This window comes from Octopus sinensis, linkage group LG8, assembly GCF_006345805.1.
Source record: "Octopus sinensis linkage group LG8, ASM634580v1, whole genome shotgun sequence".
Taxonomy (NCBI): Eukaryota; Metazoa; Mollusca; class Cephalopoda; order Octopoda; family Octopodidae; genus Octopus; species Octopus sinensis.
In genome coordinates, this window is record NC_043004.1 from 70,708,093 (window position 1) to 70,730,307 (window position 22,215).

The 22,215-nt window shown below is 38.7% G+C and overlaps 1 protein-coding gene across 1 annotated transcript in view; it reads right to left on the reverse strand.

Annotated features, from left to right (window-relative positions):
• Nucleotides 1–22,215, reverse strand: part of LOC115214955 (tetratricopeptide repeat protein 37) — a 95,505-nt gene that overhangs the window by 15,547 nt on the left and 57,743 nt on the right. The window contains exons 26-37 of the mRNA XM_029784049.2: nt 21,938–22,002; nt 20,297–20,353; nt 17,656–17,724; nt 15,162–15,236; nt 13,470–13,611; nt 11,121–11,214; nt 9,760–9,843; nt 7,227–7,354; nt 5,768–5,885; nt 2,310–2,487; nt 1,929–2,102; nt 842–953 (exon numbers count right to left, since the gene is read on the reverse strand). Of these exons, the coding sequence (XP_029639909.1) occupies nt 842–953; nt 1,929–2,102; nt 2,310–2,487; nt 5,768–5,885; nt 7,227–7,354; nt 9,760–9,843; nt 11,121–11,214; nt 13,470–13,611; nt 15,162–15,236; nt 17,656–17,724; nt 20,297–20,353; nt 21,938–22,002 (1,296 nt within the window). The remainder of the gene's footprint in view (nt 1–841; nt 954–1,928; nt 2,103–2,309; nt 2,488–5,767; nt 5,886–7,226; nt 7,355–9,759; nt 9,844–11,120; nt 11,215–13,469; nt 13,612–15,161; nt 15,237–17,655; nt 17,725–20,296; nt 20,354–21,937; nt 22,003–22,215) is intronic.

Sequence of the window (22,215 nt, forward strand, 5' to 3'; positions counted from 1 at the left end):
AGGAGAATATGTTGAATGAAATCATAATTAACGGATTTTGTTTTGCCCAAAGCTAGGAACTTTTCAGCACTCCCTTATATATGTGAGAGGGTGCAGAAAAGTTCCTGGTTTTAAGGGTATTGCAAAAGGTCTGGTTGGAGACCCAACCTTCTTAGTTCATTTACAGGGCTTAGAAAAACTGATGGTCTGCTGCAATAACTGCGTGAATCTGAGAGGGGAATATGTTGAACTAAATCATAATTAACTGATCCTCTTGTATTTTTTTTTACCCAAAGCCAAGAACTTTTCAGTACCCACTCATGTGTGTGTGTGTGTGTGTGAGGGTGTGCAGAAAAGTTCTTGGCTTTAAGGGTATCATGAAAGGTTGAAGGCGCAACCTTCCAAAGTTCTTTTCCAGGCCTTAGGAAAACAGGATTGCTGCAGTAAGTGTGTGAATTTGAAAGGAGAATATGTTGAATGAAATCATAATTAACGGATTTTGTTTTGCCCAAAGCTAGGAACTTTTCAGCACTCCCTTATATATGTGAGAGGGTGCAGAAAAGTTCCTGGTTTTAAGGGTATTGCAAAAGGTCTGGTTGGAGACCCAACCTTCTTAGTTCATTTACAGGGCTTAGAAAAACTGATGGTCTGCTGCAATAACTGCGTGAATCTGAGAGGGGAATATGTTAAATAAAATCATAATTAACTGATCCTCCTGTATTTTCTTTCACCCAGAACCAGGAGCTTTTCAGCAACCCTTCATATATAAATATGATAACACACTTTCTTGAATAATTATGCACATGCAGATTGTTGCTACAGGTGTGGCAAAATGAGTTATATAAAACACAATGTTACATACCTGGGTGAACATGGTAAGCCTTCTGTGCTACCGAGAAACCATTTCGATTCCCATTTCTGGCACAATGCAAACCAGCTGCAAGGAGACTCTGGACCAAGATAGGGGCCACATCCTAAAGACAAAGCAAAGTAAAAACAAATAACATTACTAAAAAGTGTAAGAAACAGAGACATAAAAAGGCTAGACAAAAAAAATGTGTATGTAAACACGCTTTATGAACTCTTTTTTTTTTTTGCCATTAGTTAATCAGAGAGAAGAGAGACAGTGGCCATAACTTTTGAAGAATGCAATCCCAGATTAGTGGGAATGATGTGACTGATATCCCCAGGTTCAATGCTTGCAGGGATAAAAAATAAAAGGGATCAAAAAAATATGGGCAGCAGGAGAAATGTATGTCTGGTATGAAGAATGTTTTTAAAACATTCAGCATTACTAAAGATATACAAGGACTTGGTGGTGGGTAATGGTGGGGAATGGTGGAGATGGTAGGTGGTGATAGTGATGGTGGTGGTGTTGGTGAGTAATGGTGGTGGCGGTGGTCCCTGGTGCTATGGTGCTGATGGTGGTGTCAGTGGTGTGCTGGTGTTGGTGGCAGTAAGGATAGTGGTTGTGCTGTTGGTGGTAGTGTCGGTGGTGTGTGGTAGAGGTAGTGCTGTTGGTGATGGGGGGGTGCTGGTGGTATTGTTAGTAGTTGTGGTGGTAGTAATGGTAGTGGTGGTGATGGTAAGGTGGCGGTAGTGAAAAGGTGGTGGTGGTGGTAAGATGATGGTGGTGATAAGGTGATGATAATGGTGGTGGGAGTAGTAATGATGGTGGTAGTGTAAGCGGCAATGGTGGTGGTGGTGTAGTTGCTGTGTTGGTGTTGGTAGTGAGTGGTGGAGGCCATCAGTGAGTGAGTGTGTGTGTGTATGTGAGAAAGGGCAGCACACAGTAATTCATTGAGTGGAAGGCCCTGAAACAATGCAAACATTCTTCTTGAAGCTCCCTGGAGCCATCTGACATGTGGAGTCCTCATTTGGCGGCACTTGGCACAAGCAAGCTTTTGCAAAGTCTCCCTATAAAATCTAAGCATTCTGATGGTACTTGCCTTATTCAAACTCTCATCAAGTTGCTGTGCATACAACACACAAGTGGATGCCATCTGAGTGTCTTCCGGTGCAAACCACATGATGGCTTTGGCTAGTAATATCCACAACGAAGCTTTCCATGGATATTTCTGTATAGTTCTCCGGATATAATTGCAACCGGCCTTTACCTCATCCTGCAATACAATTGGTGAACTATAATTACAAATCGAAAATGGCATTCATTAACAGAGCTCTAAATGAGCAGACCAAAGTCTATATATACACATATATATATATATATATATATATATATATATGGAAGGATCAGTGTGAAGGGGGCAAGTGATAAGACAAGATTCAGCAAATATATCTAATATGATGTGCCAATGGCACAAGTTTACCTTAGCAAAGAATTCAGCAGCACAGAGCCATGTGATGTCCGCTAAGTGGTCTCCTTTAGGATCTTCTATCTTCGCCAGTTCCTGGACCACAGCCGATGCCAAAACATGGTCAGCTCGTATTAAAGCAATAGCACAAAGAGCCTTGAGGCCTTCCACCGAGGGCACAGACATTTGAGAACTGGAATAAAGGGACGATTGAAGGTTCATTATTAGAGAAATTCACAAAGAAGTTTGGATTTTATTTTTTTCTTTTATTCTTTTACTTGTCTCAGTCATTTGACTGTGGCCAAGCTGGAGCATTGCCTTCAGTCAAACAAATCAACCCCAGCACTTATTCTTTGTAAGCCTAGTACTTATTCTATCGGTCTCTTTTGGCAAACCACTATTTTACATCAGTTGTCAAGTGATTGAGGAGGGACAAACACAGACACAAACATAGACACACAAACATATACATATATATATATATATATTATATAATATATATATATATATATATATATATATATATAATATATATATATATACACACACATATATATATATACATATACAACAGGCTTCTTTTAGTTACCATCTACCAATCCACTCACAAGGCTTTGGTTGGCCTGAGGCTATAGTAGAAGACACTTGCACAATGTACCACACAGTGGGACCGAAGCCAGAACAATGTGGTTGGGAAGCATTTTGAACAACACGCATTTTAATTCTACAACTGCTTCGTCAACACTTTACCAGATTATTGCAGGAATATCATTATATATGAAATAATACATTGAATCAATATTATTTAAGCAATTATTTAAGGTGGCGAGCTGGCAGAAACATTAGCACACCGGGCAAAATGCTTAGCAGTATTTCATCTGTCTTTACGTTCTGAGTTCAAATTACGCCAAGGTCAACTTTACCTTTCATCCTTTCAGGATTGATAAAATAAGTACCTGTTGCATACTGTAGGTGATCTAATTGACTGGCCCCCTCCCCCAAAATTTCAGGCCTTGTGCCTAGAGTAGAAAACAATATTATTTTAAAGGTGGCGAGCTGGCAGAAACATTAGCATGCCAGGCAAAATGTTTAGTGGTATTTCATCTGTCTTTACGTTCTGAGATCAAATTCTGCCGAGGTCAACATTGCATTTCATCATTTCGGGATTGATAAATTAAGTACCAGTTGCATACTGGGGTCGATCTACTCGACTGGCCCCCTCCCCCAATATTATTTAAGCAATACTGGGAAATATCAACTCATCAAGTTTATAGAATGATCTTCTGGTAAAGTGCCACTCTGTTTCTTTTGTTATTCATCATCAGCATCATCATCATCATTTAACGTCCATTTTCCATGCTAGCATGGGTTGGACGATTTGACTGAGGTCTGGCAAACCAGAATCCAATCTGATCTGGCAGAGTTTCTACAGCTGGATGCCCTTCCTAATGCCAACCACTCCGAGAGTGTAGTGGGTGCTTTTACGTACCACTGGCACGAGGGCCAGTTTGGTGGTACTGGCAATGGCCACACACAAATGGTGCTTTTTATGTGCCACCTGCACAGGAGCCAGTCCAGCGGCACTGGTGACGACCTTGCTCGAATGTTTCACGTGCCACCAGCACAAGTGCTAGTAAGGCGACGCTAAGGCATGGAGCTGACAGAATTGTTAGCACAAGAGGCAAAATGCTGAGTGACATTTTGTCAGTCTTTACACTCTGAGTTCAAATTCCACCAAGGTTGATTTTGCTTTCCATTCTTTTGGAGTTGGGCATAAGGAAGGGCATCCAGCTGTAGAAACTCTGCCAGATCAGATTAGATCCTGGAGCAGCCATCTGGTTCGCCAGTCTTCAGTCAAACCATCCAACCATACCAGCATGGAAAGCAGACATTAAATGATGAGGATGATGATGATGAGTACTGAGGTCGATGTAATCAACTTTACCTCTCCCAAGAAATTGCTGGCCTTGTGTCGAAATTTGAAATGCTGAGGATATGCGTAAGCTTGCAAGAAATGAAGCCAGTATGCTCCGATGGATGTGTAATGTCAGTACTCATACTCGGCAGAGTGTAAGTACCTTGAGAGAAAAGCTGAACCTAAGAAGCATCAGTTGTGGTGTGCAAGAGAGACGTTTGCGCTGGTATGGTCATGTGGCGAGAATGGATGAAGATAGTTGTGTGAAAAAGTGCCACACCCTAGCGGTTGAGGGAACCTGTGGAAGAGGCAGACCCAGGAAACCTGGGACGAGGTGGTGAGCACGACCTTCGAACTTTAGGTCTCACTGAGGAAATGACTAAAGACCGAGTCCTCTGGAAGTGTGCTGTGCGCGAGAAGACCGGCAGGACAAGTGAGTCCATAACCCGTGGCCTTCTACATGGGATGGAGCCGGCCTACGTATGCATACCTTCCCTTCTTGGGACACAAAACTCTACTTGTGAAGACCTGTTGAGGCAAGTGAGGATCAGAATCGAAATCGATCAATGGAAATTGCAGATGTGTTACCAGTGCCGGTGGCATGTAAGAGAACCTTCCGTTTCGCGACCGTTGCCAGCACCGCCCCGTTTCGTGTCCGTTGCCAGCCTCGCCTGGCCCTCGTGCCGGTGGCACATAAAAAGCACCATCCGTTCGTGGCCGTTTGCCAGCTCTGTCTGGCACCTGTGCGGGTGGCACGTAAAAAGCACCCACTACACTCACGGAGTGGTTGGCGTTAGGAAGGGCATCCAGCCGTAGAAACACTGCCAGATTTGACTGAGCCTGATGCAGCCTTCTGGCTTCACAGACCCCAGTTGAACCGTCCAACCCATGCTAGCATGGAAAACGGATGCTAAACGATGATGATGATGATGATGATTTATATGAAATAAGGCAGTGAGCTGGAAGGATCGTTAGCAAGCTGTGCAAAATGCTCTGTGGCATTCCATCCGTCTTTACATTCTGAGTTCAAATTCTGCCAAGGTCAATTTGCCTTTTATCCTTACGGGATGGATAAAATAAGTACCAGTTGAGCACTGGGGTCAATGCAATTGACTTACCCACTCACCCAGAACTGCTGTCCTTGTGCCAAAACTCAAAATCGATATTTACATAAACTGTACTAATTTTCAGATATATCAATCGTAAAGTGATTCATTTCCAGTGTATACGAGGGGGGTACTGAAAAGTTCCTGTCTTTGGGTGAAAGAAAATACAGGAGGATCAGTTAATTATGATTTTATTCAACATATTCCCCTCTCAGATTCACACACTTATTGCAGTAGTCCTTCAGTTTTTCTAAGCCCTGTAAAAGAACTCAGAAGGCCAGGCCTCCATCGAGGCATTTTGCAATACACTTAAAGCCAGGAACTTTTCACCATTCCCTCAATATAGTATCTGATAGCCAATATCTGTGGATGGGCTTTATAAAGCAACTCCAAGATTAAAATCCAAATGGAATTAATACAAGCAAAAAGTATTCATAAAAGTTAATACACACCCTGTCATTAGTAGTTTGACAGCTTCGTTAATTTTACCCATGTTTAATAAGGCAATTGCTTGAGCAGTCATCACTTGGGAATCAAACTCTTCGGTCATCTGCAGGGCTTTACCATACTCTGAAGAGAGAAAGATATATATATATTCGCCATGCTGGACCAATGAAATCTACAAGTTTTTTACATTCTCTCTCTGCTTATTTTCTCTGATTCTTTTCTGATGAAAAGCATAGGCTTGAAACATGAAAGACTTTTTCATTTTTCCCAAGCATCAAACTAATACACTTGCTTGTTGTTCATACACCTGTTATTCATCTTTTGATTTTCTATAAATTTCAACTATATATATATAAATATATATATATAATATATATATATATATATATATATATATATATATACCTATATAAATAGATATTTATTGTTCTTATACAAGAATGTTGTTGATAGTGACTTTGAAGTTTTGCCCAGTCTGATGATGGCTTAGCTGTCCAAAACTACGAAGTCACTGCCAACAACATTCTTGTCAAGAATAATAGATTTTGTACTATGCAAAAATATAGAGTAACCCATGAGATTAATGTAAAATTGTTTTTATTATAAATGAACATAAAAAGAGGGATTCCTGAATGACAATGTAGCTTTCATATAATTAAGGTATCTTTGGACTGGTGTGTAGCTAGCAGAGTACCCCTTGTTGAGTAATTATTGCATGAGAGCATCTGCTAGCTAGGAAACATATGTAGTCTGAATTTTACCTGCTCCACTCCCTCAATTTGGATGGATGGATGGATGGATGGAGAGAGAGAGAGAGGGAGGGATGGATGGATTGATAGAAAGATAGATAGATAGAGAGAGAGAGAGAGATGGATGGAGGGATGGATAGATACAGATGCACACACATATTTATGTTAGACAAAAGACAGGAGTGCTCAATACATGTTGTAGAGGATAGCAGGGGAAGGTTCTTTTTTTAACTGAAACTCTCAACTTGAGTTTCACGCCACTGCATTCTTCAAACAAAAACAGTACTCGCTTGAAGATTGCAGTAGCATTAAACCTGAGCCAAGAGACAAACTCTCTCAGTTTTATTTTCAATAAAATGAGAAAACATGAGAGAGAGTGTGTGTGTGTGTGTGTGTACACATAATATGTATACAGAGGGAAAGTGAAAGCAAAGACATTGAACCTGTGAAAGACATAAACTCGCACTAGCAATCACTACCCAAACAGACTCTTGAGTTGAAGGATTGTCAGCAGAGTGGGGCAAAAGTGTCATCTTCCAGGAATAGAAGGGAATCACCAACAATTGGTGGATGCAATGACACACTCTTACAGTGCATTCCACATACTACTACTACTACTACAACACACACACACACACACACTGTAGACTCAATAAATAAAGGTTGACTTTTCAAACAAAGTATGTTTTAGGAATCATTTTAATGTAATATTTACCTTGATAGCTCTCATAAAACTGTCCTGCCTTAAACAATGTCAAAGCAAGTCCACAAGTACCACCGAAATCCAAATCGCTTCCAATAATTTTGTACAGGTCTAGAGCACCTTTAAAATCACCCAGAGTGCTGATCAGAAGGATAGAAATAAATAAAAGAAATAAAAATAGAAAAACTCATCATAAACATCATTAAATGAAAAATGATGGAATTCTGGTTTAACATCCCCATTTAACTTTTTGTAACTTTAAAAAAATTTTTGGCAATATTCAGAAAATGTTTGTGAATTAGAGTTCTACACATGAGAATTCATATGATTATGCAGAAAAAAAAATTTTTTAGTCTGTGATTTCAAGGTGATTTTGCTGTTATTTTTAGCACACCCCACGACCATTTGATACCTTCCTTTGTAACTTAGACATGTATTCTTGTCTTCTTCTTGTCTTGAGACAGCATTCACCCGGGGTGAGTTGAGCTGGCTTCATTCATCATGTCCCCCCTAAAGTCCAACCCCTCCTCATCGTGGTAATGGGGTGAAATGGGAGTGTCAGAGCTATGCCGTCGGAGACTTCAGTTTCTGGTAGGGCCACCCATGGTGGATTGTTCTGACACCCAGCGGTATCAGGGCCACACCCTGGTGAACAGAAGCGCCTGATCCAGCAACCGGCGGCTTCAACCCGTCCTGTCCTTGCGTCTGTGGAAAATCTACGGCAAACAAGACGTTCTCCCAACAGGGATATACTTGCGGCTGGGGACCGCTAGCGAACTTCCTATTCCCAAGATCCTTCAAACATTCTTCATGTACATCTCAGACATGTATTAATGTTTTTTAATCCCCATAAACACATTTATGGAATGATAGTGTACCCAAGGGTGGTCCATTGCTGGGATTTGAGCAAAAATTTTGGACTGCCTGTATTTTAAACTTTGATTTATAAAAAAAATTCAAAACAGAGTGGAAATTTTAGGATCTATAAGGTGGGGAAAAGCATTAAAAGAATTTTTTTTAAAAATTTTATCATAATCCTATGCATACAACATGAATTTACAAAAATTTTCTGAAAATTCCAAAAAAGTTATGAGAAGTTAAATGAAGTGCTTAAACCAGAATCCCGCCAAAAAGAAGAAAAAAAGCCCAAAGTGAAAGACTTTAATAAGTTACCTATAAATGGTGTATTTTGAATGCTAATGCAGCTATGGATATTATCTCATAATACAGAAGGTTAAAAATCCTTTGAATGGATAAAAGGTGGAAAGCTGTCTGCGGACTCAAACCCTCAAACCACCCATCTGCTGTTATCCAGACAGGTGAGATTCCATTACCCTAAATTAGTTATTTTGACTTTCGTCCATCCGAATTAGACACTTTAATCTTACAGGTGAGAAAGCAAATTTCTTTACATTTAGAACATAAATGCAATTTGTGATGGTCTGTGACATGATGCATTTAAAACAATTTGAGTTGAACAAAACAGAACAATGAAAGAATTATATGAATTACTAGCAGTATCGCCCGGCGTTGCTCGGGTTTGTAAGGGAAATAACTATATAAGCATTTTAGAGATGTAAAGTATAATAGCCATCTCAATATGGCTAACCAAAAAGGGGGGGTGTTACTGTAGCTTTTTACGTTCTGAGATTTAATAATAAATTTTTAGAGAGTTACTTCCCTTATATAATAGCGAAAAAAATGCATTAAAATGGAAAAAATGATGGTAATTTTTTTTTAAATCGTAGATTCATCGTAGACGCGCGCTAATACCCAGAAGGGCTCGATATGAATCACGACTATAAGTTACCCGCTTTTGGTTAAACTGCACCGCAAAATGTGGGAGTAGTTAGGAATCTAAATCGTAGGAGACAGACACACAACCTCTCTTTTATATATAAAGATATTGTTATTATTGTTGATAATTTGGCAGAGCCATTAGCTTGCCAGACAAAATGCTTAACAGCATGTCTTCCAGTTTCATGTTCTGAGTTCAAATTCCGCTGAGGTCAACTTTACCTTTCATCCTCTCGGGGTTGATGTAATTGAACTGGGGTCTATGTAATTGAACTTAATCCTTGCGCTGGAATTGCTAGCCATGTACCAAAATTTGAAATCATCATTACTACTACTACTACTACTACTATCATTATTATTATTATTATTATTATTATTATTATCATCATCATTCACCTCAATGTGGAGGACTGACAGAATCACCAGAGCATCAACGAAATGCCCAGCAATATCTGTTATGACTCTTCACATTCTTGGTTCAAATCTCACAGAGGTCAACTTGGCTTTTTTCTCCTTCCAGGGTTGATAAAATAAAGAGTCGGAACCCGTTTTTGTCAAAAATTAGGTTAAAAAATATGGGAGTTTCTTATACATGGATAGTATTAAATCCCTTATAAAACTGTTTTAGGAAATTTTAAGCCCCCAAAATTAAGGGGTTCTTAATACACATGTTAAAATATGGTAACTCCTTCCTCTCGAAACTACAAAACTTGTGCCAAAGAAATTAGAAATGATTACAATTACTCACCCAAGTATTCGAGCGAGATTACACCGGACCTTTAACTTGAACTCGGAATTTTCATTTTTTTCTTTCTCCAGCAAATCAATAGCCCTGGATAGGGAACAGATATCAAATATACAGGTTGTTCATAAATTACCTTTACAACTTTTGCAGTATCAAATATACAGGCATAAATTATCTTAACAACTTTCACGATATAAAAGATACAGGCTGTTCATAACCTCTGGAGCCCACATAGAAGTATTCTGATGTTTCTAATAAAATTTTATTTGTTTGCCAATGTTCTCTAATAAACTCTGCTGAGTTATCATTATATTTCATTTTTTAATGAAATTTTCAAATTGTAAAGGTAATTTATGGACAACCTGTATGCATGCATACATACATACATATGTACATACATATATACATATGCATGATGGGGTACTGTAAAGTTCCTGGCTTTAAGGGTATCACAAAAGGCCTCCCAAGTTCTTTTACAGGGCTTAGAAAAACTGAAGGGCCACCACAATAAGTGTGAATCTGAGAAGGGAATAAATTGAATAAATTCATAATTAACCAATCCTCTTATATTTTCTTTTACCCAAAGCCAGGAACTTTTCAGCACGCCCTCATACATATATGCAGAGCATTCATAAATTATCTTCGCAACTTCCACAATTTATTGCCTCTATCAAAACTGAGATCTATCAATCAACTTCTTTGCAAAATCAATATGAAGCACACGTGGAAGTGTTCTGATGTTTCCAATAAAACTTTATTTATTTGCCTATGTTTTCCAGTAAACTCTGCTGGGTTATTGTTATTTTTCATTATTCCTGAATTTTTCAAATTGTGTAAAGGTAATTTATGGACAGCCTAAAGAACAGATATAAATATGGAAAACAGATATGAAGCAAAGAAAACAGATATAAGTGCTGACCTGGAGCTAAATAATGACAATGGAAGACACATTAGATAATGGAGTCTTAGATATACTATGTCTAAATAAGACAGGATGGTTGTAACTGGAATACCTTTGATCATAGGTTTGCTTCATCAATAGCTGACCTGGGGCTAAACGACAACAAAGAGGGAACACATTGGACAATGTAGTCTTAGATACACTATGTCTAAATCAGACAGGGTGGTCACAGTTGGAACATTTTTGATCATAGATCTGCTTGATGAAGGACTGATCTGAGGTTAAACAACACATTAGATAATGTAGTCTTAGATATACTATGTCTAAATATGACAGGGTGGTCACAGCAGGGTGGAACACCTTTGATCACAGGCCTGCTTGACCCAAGGTTAGCAGGGGCTTATACAACAACAACATAAGTAACAAGAAAGTGCCAAATGGAATAGAATGGAAAAGGAATTACCTAGAAAACGCCTTTTCTGCCATAGAATGTAAACCATGCCGTTCCAGTAGAAGACCGTACATGTTGAAGGCAACAGCACAGTCTTGGATACGCTCTGAAATAGAGATGAGAACTGAAAGAAATATCTTTAATGCCAAGTTCCGGTAGGGGTGTTAACCCTTTTGTAACCAACCCGGCTGAAACCAGCTCTGGCTCTGAATACAAATGTCTTGTTTTCATAAGTTTTGAATTAAAATCTTCCACCAAACCTTAGTCACAATTTATGTTCCTAACACTAGCCGAATGGTAACTAAGTTATTTTACTAAATTCTTTATTATATTTAAAGTAATTGAAAGAAACACAGAGCATCTCAAAATAAATACAGTAACGAAAGGGTTAAGGCAGACGGATTCCTACTTTATACAGACTGAACAATATTAGCTTGAACAACTGATGTGTTTCACGTGCAATGTCTTCACATAGCAAAGAATACAAAAAAGCTGTTGTTTTTAATTTTTTTTAACCCTTTAACATTTAAACCAGCTATATTCCGCCAAAATAGTCTACCTGTGTTTAAACTGGCCATATGTGACCTCTCACACCTACCATACAATGTCATTCTAAAAATTTAATGGTTACTTCATCAAAATCTCAGAGACACAAGATAACGCTTGATTAATTCAAAACAATGTGAATAAATAAGTATTATATTTGACAAAATGTGAAGGTGCATGGCTCAGTAGTTAGAGCGTCAAGCTTACAATTGTGAAGTTGTGAGTTTGATTCCTGTACAGGGCTGCATGTTGTGTTCTTGAGCAAGACACTTTATTTTACATTGTTCCAGTTCACTCAGCTGCAGAAATGAGTTGTGACATCACTAGTGCCAAGCTGTATCAGCCTTTGCCTTTCCCTTAGATAAAATTGGTGGCATGGAGAGGGGAGGCTGGTGTGCATGGGCAACTGCTGGTCTTCCATAAGAACAACCCTAGGTTGTGTGTTTGCTGGTGAGGCGACTTTCCACCCAGACTTGTACACCGGAGAGGAACCTCTTAAGTGCACCCATGGTCATTCGTGACTGAAAGAGTCAAGAGATATTTGACAGAATGCCAAAGGGTTAAAAACCTACTTAGCTAATCTGAACAGGAAATGTAGGCAAGTGCTTTCTACAACAGCCTCAGGCCGGCCAAAACAGTGTGTGTGTGTGTGTATGTGTGTGTGTGTATGTGTGTGTGTGTATGCACACATCTTAGTGAGAATTAAGACACACATACATAAACATGCACATTCATCTCTATCAATATACAGACACACACACACAGACTTTTATACATACACATACATACACGCACACATGTGGACATACATTTAGATAAATCCACACACGTTCACATATATAAATATACAAAAACACGTTTAGTTGCGCACACACGCACATATGCACACACACAGCTTTTTTACATACTCACACAACCCAGTCAAGTTGTATACACATTTATTCACTCATGAAACAAAAACACACACATTCACAAATATACACACACACACATTCACATACACACACTCTCATATATAAGCAGACATACTCACATACATTGATGCACAAACAAACATTCAAACATAAGCACATAGACTAAAATACACAAACATGCACACATTTAGTTCTTAAACACACACACACACACAAATACACATATGTTCATTTAAACATGCACAACTTTCATCATCATCATCATCATTGTTTAACGTCTGCTTTCTATGCTAGCATGGGTTGGACGGTTCAACTGGGATCTGGGAAGCCAGGAGGCTGCACCAGGCTCCAGTCTGATCTGGCAGTGTTTCTACAGCTGGATGCCCTTCCTAACGCCAACCACTCCGTGAGTGCAGTGGGTGCTTATTACGTGCCAGGCGAGGCTGGCAACAGCCACGATCGGATTGGTGCATTTTACGTGCCACCGGCACGGAAGCCAGTCAAGGCGGTGCTGGCATCGGCCACTTTCGGTTGGTGCTTTTTACGTGCCACCAGCACAGGGATCACAACTACAGTTTCCATAGATTTTTGATGTTGGTGTACTTGACTCAATGGATCTCAAACATTTATTCACACATGAAACAAAAACATGCACTCACATGCACATACAAATATACACGTGTTCATTTAAACACACGCATAGCTTTTTACATACTCACACAACCATGTCTAGTTGTAAAAACAGTCATTCACATCATTATCATCATCATCATCATTTAACATCCATTTTCCGTGCTAGCACGGGTTGGACAGTTCGACGAAAAAAAAACATGCATTCACAAACGCACACACACACACACACACACACACCTGCCTCCTAGACACATACACATATACATACCTGTGTATTTTGAAAGAGCATCACAGGCAGCAGGTACAACAGACATACGTTCAATATTATAGCGGTAGAGTGAAGTGTCATGCTTGGTCTCATCCAGTAACATGGAGCAGACCCAGTGGCCATATCCAATAAGAGATTCCACCTACATTTAAAGACAACAAAATATATTTTTTTATACTGAAATTATCAATTTGCGAAAAATAATGATTTATTAGTCTTTTTTCACATTACTTAAAACAAGGGTTCTCGACCATCTTTTATCTATGGACCCCTTTTACTCTTTTACTCTTTTACTTATTTCAGTCATTTGACTGCGGCCATGCTGGAGCACCGCCTTTAGTCGAGCAAATCGACCCTGGGACTTATTCTTTGTAAGCCCAGTACTTATTCTATCAGTCTCTTTTGCCGAACTGCTAAGTGACGGGGACGTAAACACACCAGCATCGGTTGTCAAGCAATGCTAGGGGGACAAACACAGACACACAAACACACACACATATATATATATATACATATATACGACAGGCTTCTTTCAGTTTCCATCTACCAAATCGACTCACAAGGCATTGGTTGGCCCGGGGCTATAGCAGAAGACACTTGCCCAAGATGCCACGCAGTGGGACTGAACCCAGAACCATGTGGTTGGTTAGCAAGTTACTTACCACACAGCCACTCCTGCGCCTATTACTATTTTATTCTGGTAGAACCCCATTGCCATTTGATGTTTAGAAATAAGTTTTATTGAAACTTCTTTCAAAACCCCTATTTTGTTTTTCAACATTCTCTTGTGTAGTTCGGACTATGTAAAATGTTAGAGGAAGAAACCTAACTGTTTCTTGCAATACATACCAATACAGACATCTAAAGCAAAATTTTTTTTTTCTGGGCCCTTAGAATGCAATTGTGGATCTCTGTTTTACTATTTTGTTATGTGAGTCCCACAAAATCTTATATGGATCCTCAGGGGCCATTTGGACCCCAGTTGAAAACCACTCACTTAAAGGAAGTGAAGGTGCAGGCTGTGTGGTAAGTAGCTTGCTTACCAACCACATGGTTCCGGGTTCAGTCCCACTGCGTGGCACCTTGGGCAAGTGTCTTCTACTATAGCCTCAGGCCGACCAATGCCTTGTGAGTGGATTTGGGAGACAGAAACTGAAAGAAGCCTGTCGTGTATATATATATATATATATATATGTATGTATGTGTGTCTGTGTTTGTCCCTCCAACATTGCTTGACAACCGATGATGGTGTGTTTATGTCCCCGTAACTTAGTGGTTCAGCAAAAGAGACTGATAGAATAAGTACTAGGCTTCCAAAGAATAAGTCTTGGGGTCGATTTGCTCGACTAAAGGTGGTGCTCCAGCATGGCCACAGTCAAAGGACTGAAACAAGTAAAAGAGAAAAGAGAAAAAGTGTGTGTGGCTTAATGGTTAAGGTATTCAGCTCACGATCATAAGATCATGGGTTCGATACGCAGCGGTGCACTGCGTCCTTATGCAAGACACTTTGTTTCATGTTGCTCCAGTCCAATCAGCTGGCAAAAATGGGTAGTCCTTGTCACATACTACGCCATGCTGAATCTCCACATCAAGGGAACGTGTGTCCGTGGAGTGCTCAGCCACTGTTAATTTCACAGACAGGATGTTCCGTTGGTGAAATCAAGTTGAAGAAAGAGAGAGAACAGTACTTACATGATTACCAAGTTCGGTGGTGTGACGGAACAAATCCATGGCTTCATCATGGCCAACAGTATCAGCAATAAACGCCTACAAAAGAACCAAGGAAACAACAGCTCAATACATCCACATACACATACACAGAAGTGCACATACACATATGTAAATATACAGTGTATCACAACTACATGAAAGTATACATACATAATCATTACACACACATATGCGCACATATAAATTCACACATACACACAATGTACAAACTTATATGCAGGTATATATCCATATCACACATGTATGCACATATTAACAAGTGTACACATATCCATGAATGCACAAAAATATACACAAATGTACAGACACATATACATACATATATATATACACATACACACAAATATTTCCGCACAAACGCACTAGTTCTTTAGTTTGCTTATAGTATCATAGCTAAAATGGAGCTGCATTTAAGTACAGTTGGGAAGCCAACTTCTCAATCACAAAGCTACAGTTGTACCTGTGTCTATGCCATGACGGCTCGTTTGAAAAACTGTATCTTTTAAAAAACTTAAGACACCTCCAGGGACAGTATAAATACCAGGAGTGAGATTTTTTTATCATGTCCATATTCTATGAAGTACATCTTAGTGGGAATTAAGGGTAAACCACTGGACACGTTATAAACCTTTCCTATTTCTTTATTGCCCACAAGGGGCTAAACATAGAGAAGACAAACAAGGACAGACAAAGGAATCAAGTTGATTACATCGACCCCAGTGTGTAACTGATACTTAATTTATTGACCCTGGAAGGATGAAAGGCAAAGTCGACTTCAGCGGAATTTGAACTCAGAACGTAAAGACAGAAGAAATACCGCTAAGCATTTCTGCCAGCTCGACATATCATAAACCTTTCCCGTGCTGATTTATGTAAGACTAAGATGGAGCACCACATTTCAGTATACACATGTGTACAATGTGACAAGCCAAATCCTACATGTTGCACCAATAAAACTATATAATTGCAATAGACAAATGCTTTGATTAGTTTAATCTCCATTTACCATCAAGGGTCTTATTCCTGGTCAAAGACATGGTCCCAAATTGGATTTGAACTCGGAATTTTTACTTCTTCATTATACAGGTAGTAATGCCTTTCTAACCAGGAATCAGTCAATCAATTACAATCAGAGACAGGTATACAAACAATTGAAAATAGAACTCAACACATGTGGGAGTTTACAAAAGCGTTTGTCAACAGGTTGCTTCAGTTCCACATTTATTAGAGTTTCACAGATGGAAATAATTTAATTCAACAGAGTGGAGACAAGAAGGCCTCCATTGATCAGTTCTGGGAGAACAATAATATGAGACAATTCTATATATTACATTGTGTAATAAATTCTATTTCCTACACTGTGTAATAATACACAGGTAAAAAAACAATATTTTGTCCTTGGGCAGCAACTGTTGTTTCCTATTTGTTTGCCCCTATAAAAATCTGAAAAATAACTAATATCTCCTTCAAACTTTGCTTTTGTTACATTTATTCAAACCCCAAAGAATCCCTCTCAACACATGACTATGAAGCTCCCCCACTACTCTTGCTCATCATCAGAGATGCACATATTGTCAGCCACTAAGGGACATGCTCAAGTGTTTTAAAGTCAAGCAACTGAAAAGCCAATCGGTGGTATTGAGCAAAATATTTGCTATAATGATATTTCTGCTTGAGCAACTCAGCAATGAATCAGTCTAAAATGTAATGGAAAATAGGTCAGTTTCAAAACATCGATGTCCAGGTCACAAAAGCAAAGTTTGAAGGGAATAGTGGTCATTTCCTTTGATTTCTAAAAAGAAACAAACAGGAAAGTAACACCTATTGACCAAAGACAAAAAGAAATAAAAATTTGTGTCATTACATACGGTGGAGGGAAGAGTCCAGTGGTGCCAACTGGTCAACAGCCTTTAGTACCTGACAACGTTGTAACATCAAGAAGAGATGATAGGAATGCACCTGCTGTTCCATAACAGTCTGTTGTCACGTTAATTCACATATATTGCAATCACAGACAATTCTAAAACTCCTTTCTTTCAATTTTCATACTCCTTGAACTTTCAAAAGTTTGAAGATTATGGAAGTTGAATGGGAAAATCGCGAGGACCACTTCTATACACACTCACAAAACAACTATTTTATTTCACACACACATACAGAACTAGCAGAGAGAAAAGTCAAACGGATGACTTTCGAGGAGTGTTTGTGTATAACACATCGCACCCAATGAAGGAACCACTACATAATCACTTGACCAGCTAGAAATACTAACCAAATCTGCAACAAATTACACTTACCCATTTTTAAAAAGAGACACATTGGGAAGTCATGTTAAAAGTACACTACCATCTTGAAAAAGGAAGGACACATTGTATCATGTAGCCTGAGATATACTAAAGAAAAAGACATGTAAAAACATCCATCCTGAACATACAATTATACAACTGTAACTTACCTGTCCAATCCAACAGGTGACATAATTAGGATCAAGACTCTGTGCCACTGAGAAGGCTTCATGGGCAAGCTGGAAAAAATAGCAAAGAGATTAAGAGAGTTGGAGGATAGTGTGCAGTAATGCCTCACTTTATGAGGACTGCTTTACAAGACCCCAGGTTTACAAATTTTATTTTTCAGCTCACTCTTGTATTATTTGTTCCTTCTCGAGCTATCCCTGGCTCATAGGGCCGGTTTCCCAGTTTCCTTGGAGTATAGGTTCCCCACCTGGACGGGACGCCAGTCTGTTGCAGGTGAGTTGCAAGATGCAGGAGGAAAAAGTGAGAGAAAGCTGTGGCGAAAGCGTCAGCAGAAGTTCGCCATTACCTTCTACCAGAGCCACGTGGAGCTTAGGTGTTTTCACTCATAAACACACACATCATCCAGTCTGAGATTCGAACTCGTGATCCCTCGACCGCAAGTCCACTACTCTAACCACTAGGCCATGTGCCTCCACCACTCTTGTATGGTGAGCTGAAATTTTTCAAGCACAAGATCCAAATTATGAACAAACTACAAAAGTTTCTACTACCATAACAAATGCTTCTGCATGTTACTGAGAAATTAACAGAGGATGAAAAAAAGCTTCTTCTAAGCAAACAGCTCTAGACTTGTGTTTTAAAAAGAAACTTACATGCCCTTCTATGAGTGTTTGTGAACTGGCGATCATGTCTACTAGTGATGGTGTGCACAAGTCTAGTGCAAGTAAAAGTGATTCAGAAAACTATTATAACAATAGTATTCTTTATTATAAATGATCTTGACAGTGTTTTTACTATTCTTTACATCCTACTGTTGTTTTATTGCCATTTAATTACAAGTATTATAAATTTTATAGGTAAAACATTTTTCTGAGAACGAATTATGATTTATAACATTGCTACTATGGGAAAGTATTGCTCTGCTTAATGAGGTTTTGGTTTATAAGCATTCTCTAGGAAGAAATTAACTGTATTTGAAACAGCAGAGTTGATAGGTTAAAGGTGGTAAAGGAGAACCTCAATTTTGTTTGTGTTGTGGGGTGGAGGTGCAAGAATGCCTGGACTTAGTGGGTTACAGTCTTGATTGTTCGGTAAATCCCCCACCCAACCCATGTGTGTGAAAGAAAGCGGAATATTTCTTCAGATTAAGAAAAGAGAACCGAATCCTTGCAGCGTAAAAATGAATGAATGAATGAGGTAATGGTGCACCAGCAATGCTTGCAAGAGCAGAAACTTTGAATAGCAGCTGACTTTGAACTGTGACTAACCCATCCAACCCATACCAGCACATGAAAGAGAGATGCATGTGAAGAAGAGGAGGATGTTGACGTCAACAATGATGATGATGGTGATAATGACAATGACATTGATACTGATAATGATGATGACGACGACAACAAAGATGATGAAATTCATCATCGTTATCATCATCATGACAACAATGGTAGGAGTGACGGTGATGATGGAGGAGGAGGAGAAATCAGAGAAACTGCAAGAGGCAGATGATGGTGATTTTATATTGAGCAGAATGTGAAGAGGAAGAGTCTGAAGTAAGACTGTGTCATACCAATATACTAAAGTAGAGATGTGAAGGGTTGTTGATACATAGTAAGAGAGATGTTGACAGCCCTCACATCTCTCTCCCTCGGTACATCATAACCCCACCCAACACTCCAACTATGACTCTTCCCTCCCGCATTTCACACCTTTACACACCAAAACTGTCATGTCCCCTTCACGCAATGCTTCAAACTTCATCACTTCAGCAAGGTACCTGCTACTGTCCCTCTATCATATTTTCACATTCTTCAATACTATACCTTATTTGTTTGAGCGGGTTTGTCTTGTTAGTCCTTGGCATTGAGATTTTCCATTTCACATCCAAAGATTCTTTCTAGCATAAAGATTTAAAGATTCTTCCTAGCATGAAGATTCTTCCTTGAATGAAGATTTAACAGTGACCAAACACTAGAGAGCTGAGCCCACACCACTGACAAAGACTCAATGCTGTAATGATTTATAGTTCAATCTAATAAACAACCCAAAAAATGCTCATGTTAACAATTTACTACAGATTATCATAAAAGCCCAACATGAGTGCAGTACAAAATATTTCAGAACATCTTTATATATAAAAGAGAGGTTGTGTGTCTGTCCCCTACGATTTAGATTCCTAACTACTCCCACATTTTGTGGTACAGTTTAACCAAAACCGGGTATCTTATAGTCGTGATTCATATCGAGCCCTTCTGGGTATTAGCACGTGTCTACAATGAGTCTATGATTTAAAAAAAAATTTACCATCAATTTTTCCCATTTTTAATGCATTTTTGGCATATATAAGGGAAGTAACTCTCTAAAAATTTATTATTAAATCGCAGAATGTAAAAAGCTACAGTAACACCACCCACCCTTTGTGGTTAGCCATATTGAGATGGCTATTATACTTTACATCTCTAAAAATGCTTATATAGTTATTTCCCTTACAAACCCGAGCAACGCCAGGCGATACTGCTAGTAAGTGATACAGAACTAAAAAAATGGTTTCATCAAGGAGTGTAATGTTTGTGATGGAGGAAACTGGCTTGTCAAAACCCTCCTTATTGTAACATGTTGACTTACCAGGAGATTTTGATTTCGCAGGTAAAGGGCTCCTAAATTTGTCCAGGGCACAACATTCTATAATAGAAATATTATATATGCAAAAATATTTATATAAACATACATCATCATCATCATCGTTTAGCGTCCGTTTTCCATGCTAGCAATATATAATGATATTCTCTCTCTCTCTCATGCACAAACACACACACATGCATAAGCCAACTAAGAAACCTCTATATAGTCAATCAATTTGCAAAAAATAGCAACCAAATCTCCTTCAGATTTCATATATACATAAACCTTCACATGCACACACATACACACGCACGTACACACACACACACACATACACAGACATACTGTAATTACTTGTGTATAAGCTACAACCCTAATTTATTATTAAATCTTGGTACGAAATTTCTTCCCTTCATAGTTTTAATTTTGTCTTGTGTCTAAGTCAAACCCCGGTTTTCCCATTAAAATAGTGCAACCAACTAATACATGAGTAAATATGGTATATGCACACACACACATACATACAAACACACATTTTATACATATAATATGTGACAATTATTCGGTTGCCATAATAAAACTCCAAGTTTCGGATGTCGGAGCAGAAACCTGCACTGGCATCTCTTTAGTTATTTGAGGCAATCAAAGTATGCTATATTTTGATTGCCTCGATAACTGAAGAGATGCCGGTGCAGGTTTCTGCTCCGACATCCGAAACTTGGAGTTTTGTTATGGCAACCGAAAAATTGTCATATATTATATTACAGATAAATTCCTCTATTTACATAACATCGAGGTCTCTTTCATTCTTTTGTTATCTTAACATTACTATAAATATATATATTAGTTTCTTAATTAGGAAAATTCTTTTGTTCCATTATTTTTTAAATAGTTGGCAGATTCTGATAGCAGAATGGATGCAATGAACAAGAATATCTCAAGATATTTGCTTCTGTCCAGGTTACGTCCTTTTATAGATATGTAAAATTAAATTTAATGAAAAGACTGCTGCAGAAACTGGCTTCAGAGAAAAAAATTTTTTTTAAACAATATATGTGAAAAACACACAAATGAGCTCTGAATTATGTCATAAGATGCATGCATTTCTGCATGGTTGCATGTCATCAGCAATAGATATTGAGTTATCACTTATAGCCATGAGTATTTGTTCAAATATTCTTTTCTACTCTAGGCACAAGGCCCAAAATTTCTGGGGAGGGAGCCAGTCAATTAGATCCACCCCAGTATTCAACTGGTACTTAATTTATTGACCCCAAAAGGATGAAAGACAAAGTTGACCTTGGCAGAATTTGAACTCAGAACATAAAGACAGATGAAATACCGCTAAGCATTTCGCCCAACGTGCTAACATTTCTGTCAGCTTACTGCTTTCATTTGTTCAAATATTAGAACAGCAAACAGTGCAGAAAGCTTTGTAAAATTGAAATTAATTAATTAGTACACCTCTGATTAATTATGTCCGTCAATGCTTGGACAACTTCACCTTTCTTCCTGAGTCAGTTAAACAACATGCAAACTAACCTCTTTAATCAGTGTAACTGATTAAAACAGTTGAAGAGAGGGCCCCAGCATGGCCATAGTCCACTGACTGAAACCAGTATAAAAGATTAAATGAATACTTACGTTGCTGTCTAGCTGAATGGCCTTGGCAAAACAATGCTGGGCCAACTTTGGGTTGAATACCACTTCTGAAGAAGAAACAGGAGAAAAGTCCACATTTGAAAGACAGGAAATAATTGGTTAACAGCACTCTGCTACCTATTTCTTTCATACTCTAGGTTAGTGGTTCTCAACCATTCTTTGCCTATGGACTCCTTTCATTCCTATTCTACTCAGTGGGTGAGACCCTCAAAGCCATTTGATATCTAAAACCTCCCATATTTTTATAAATATTTTTAGGA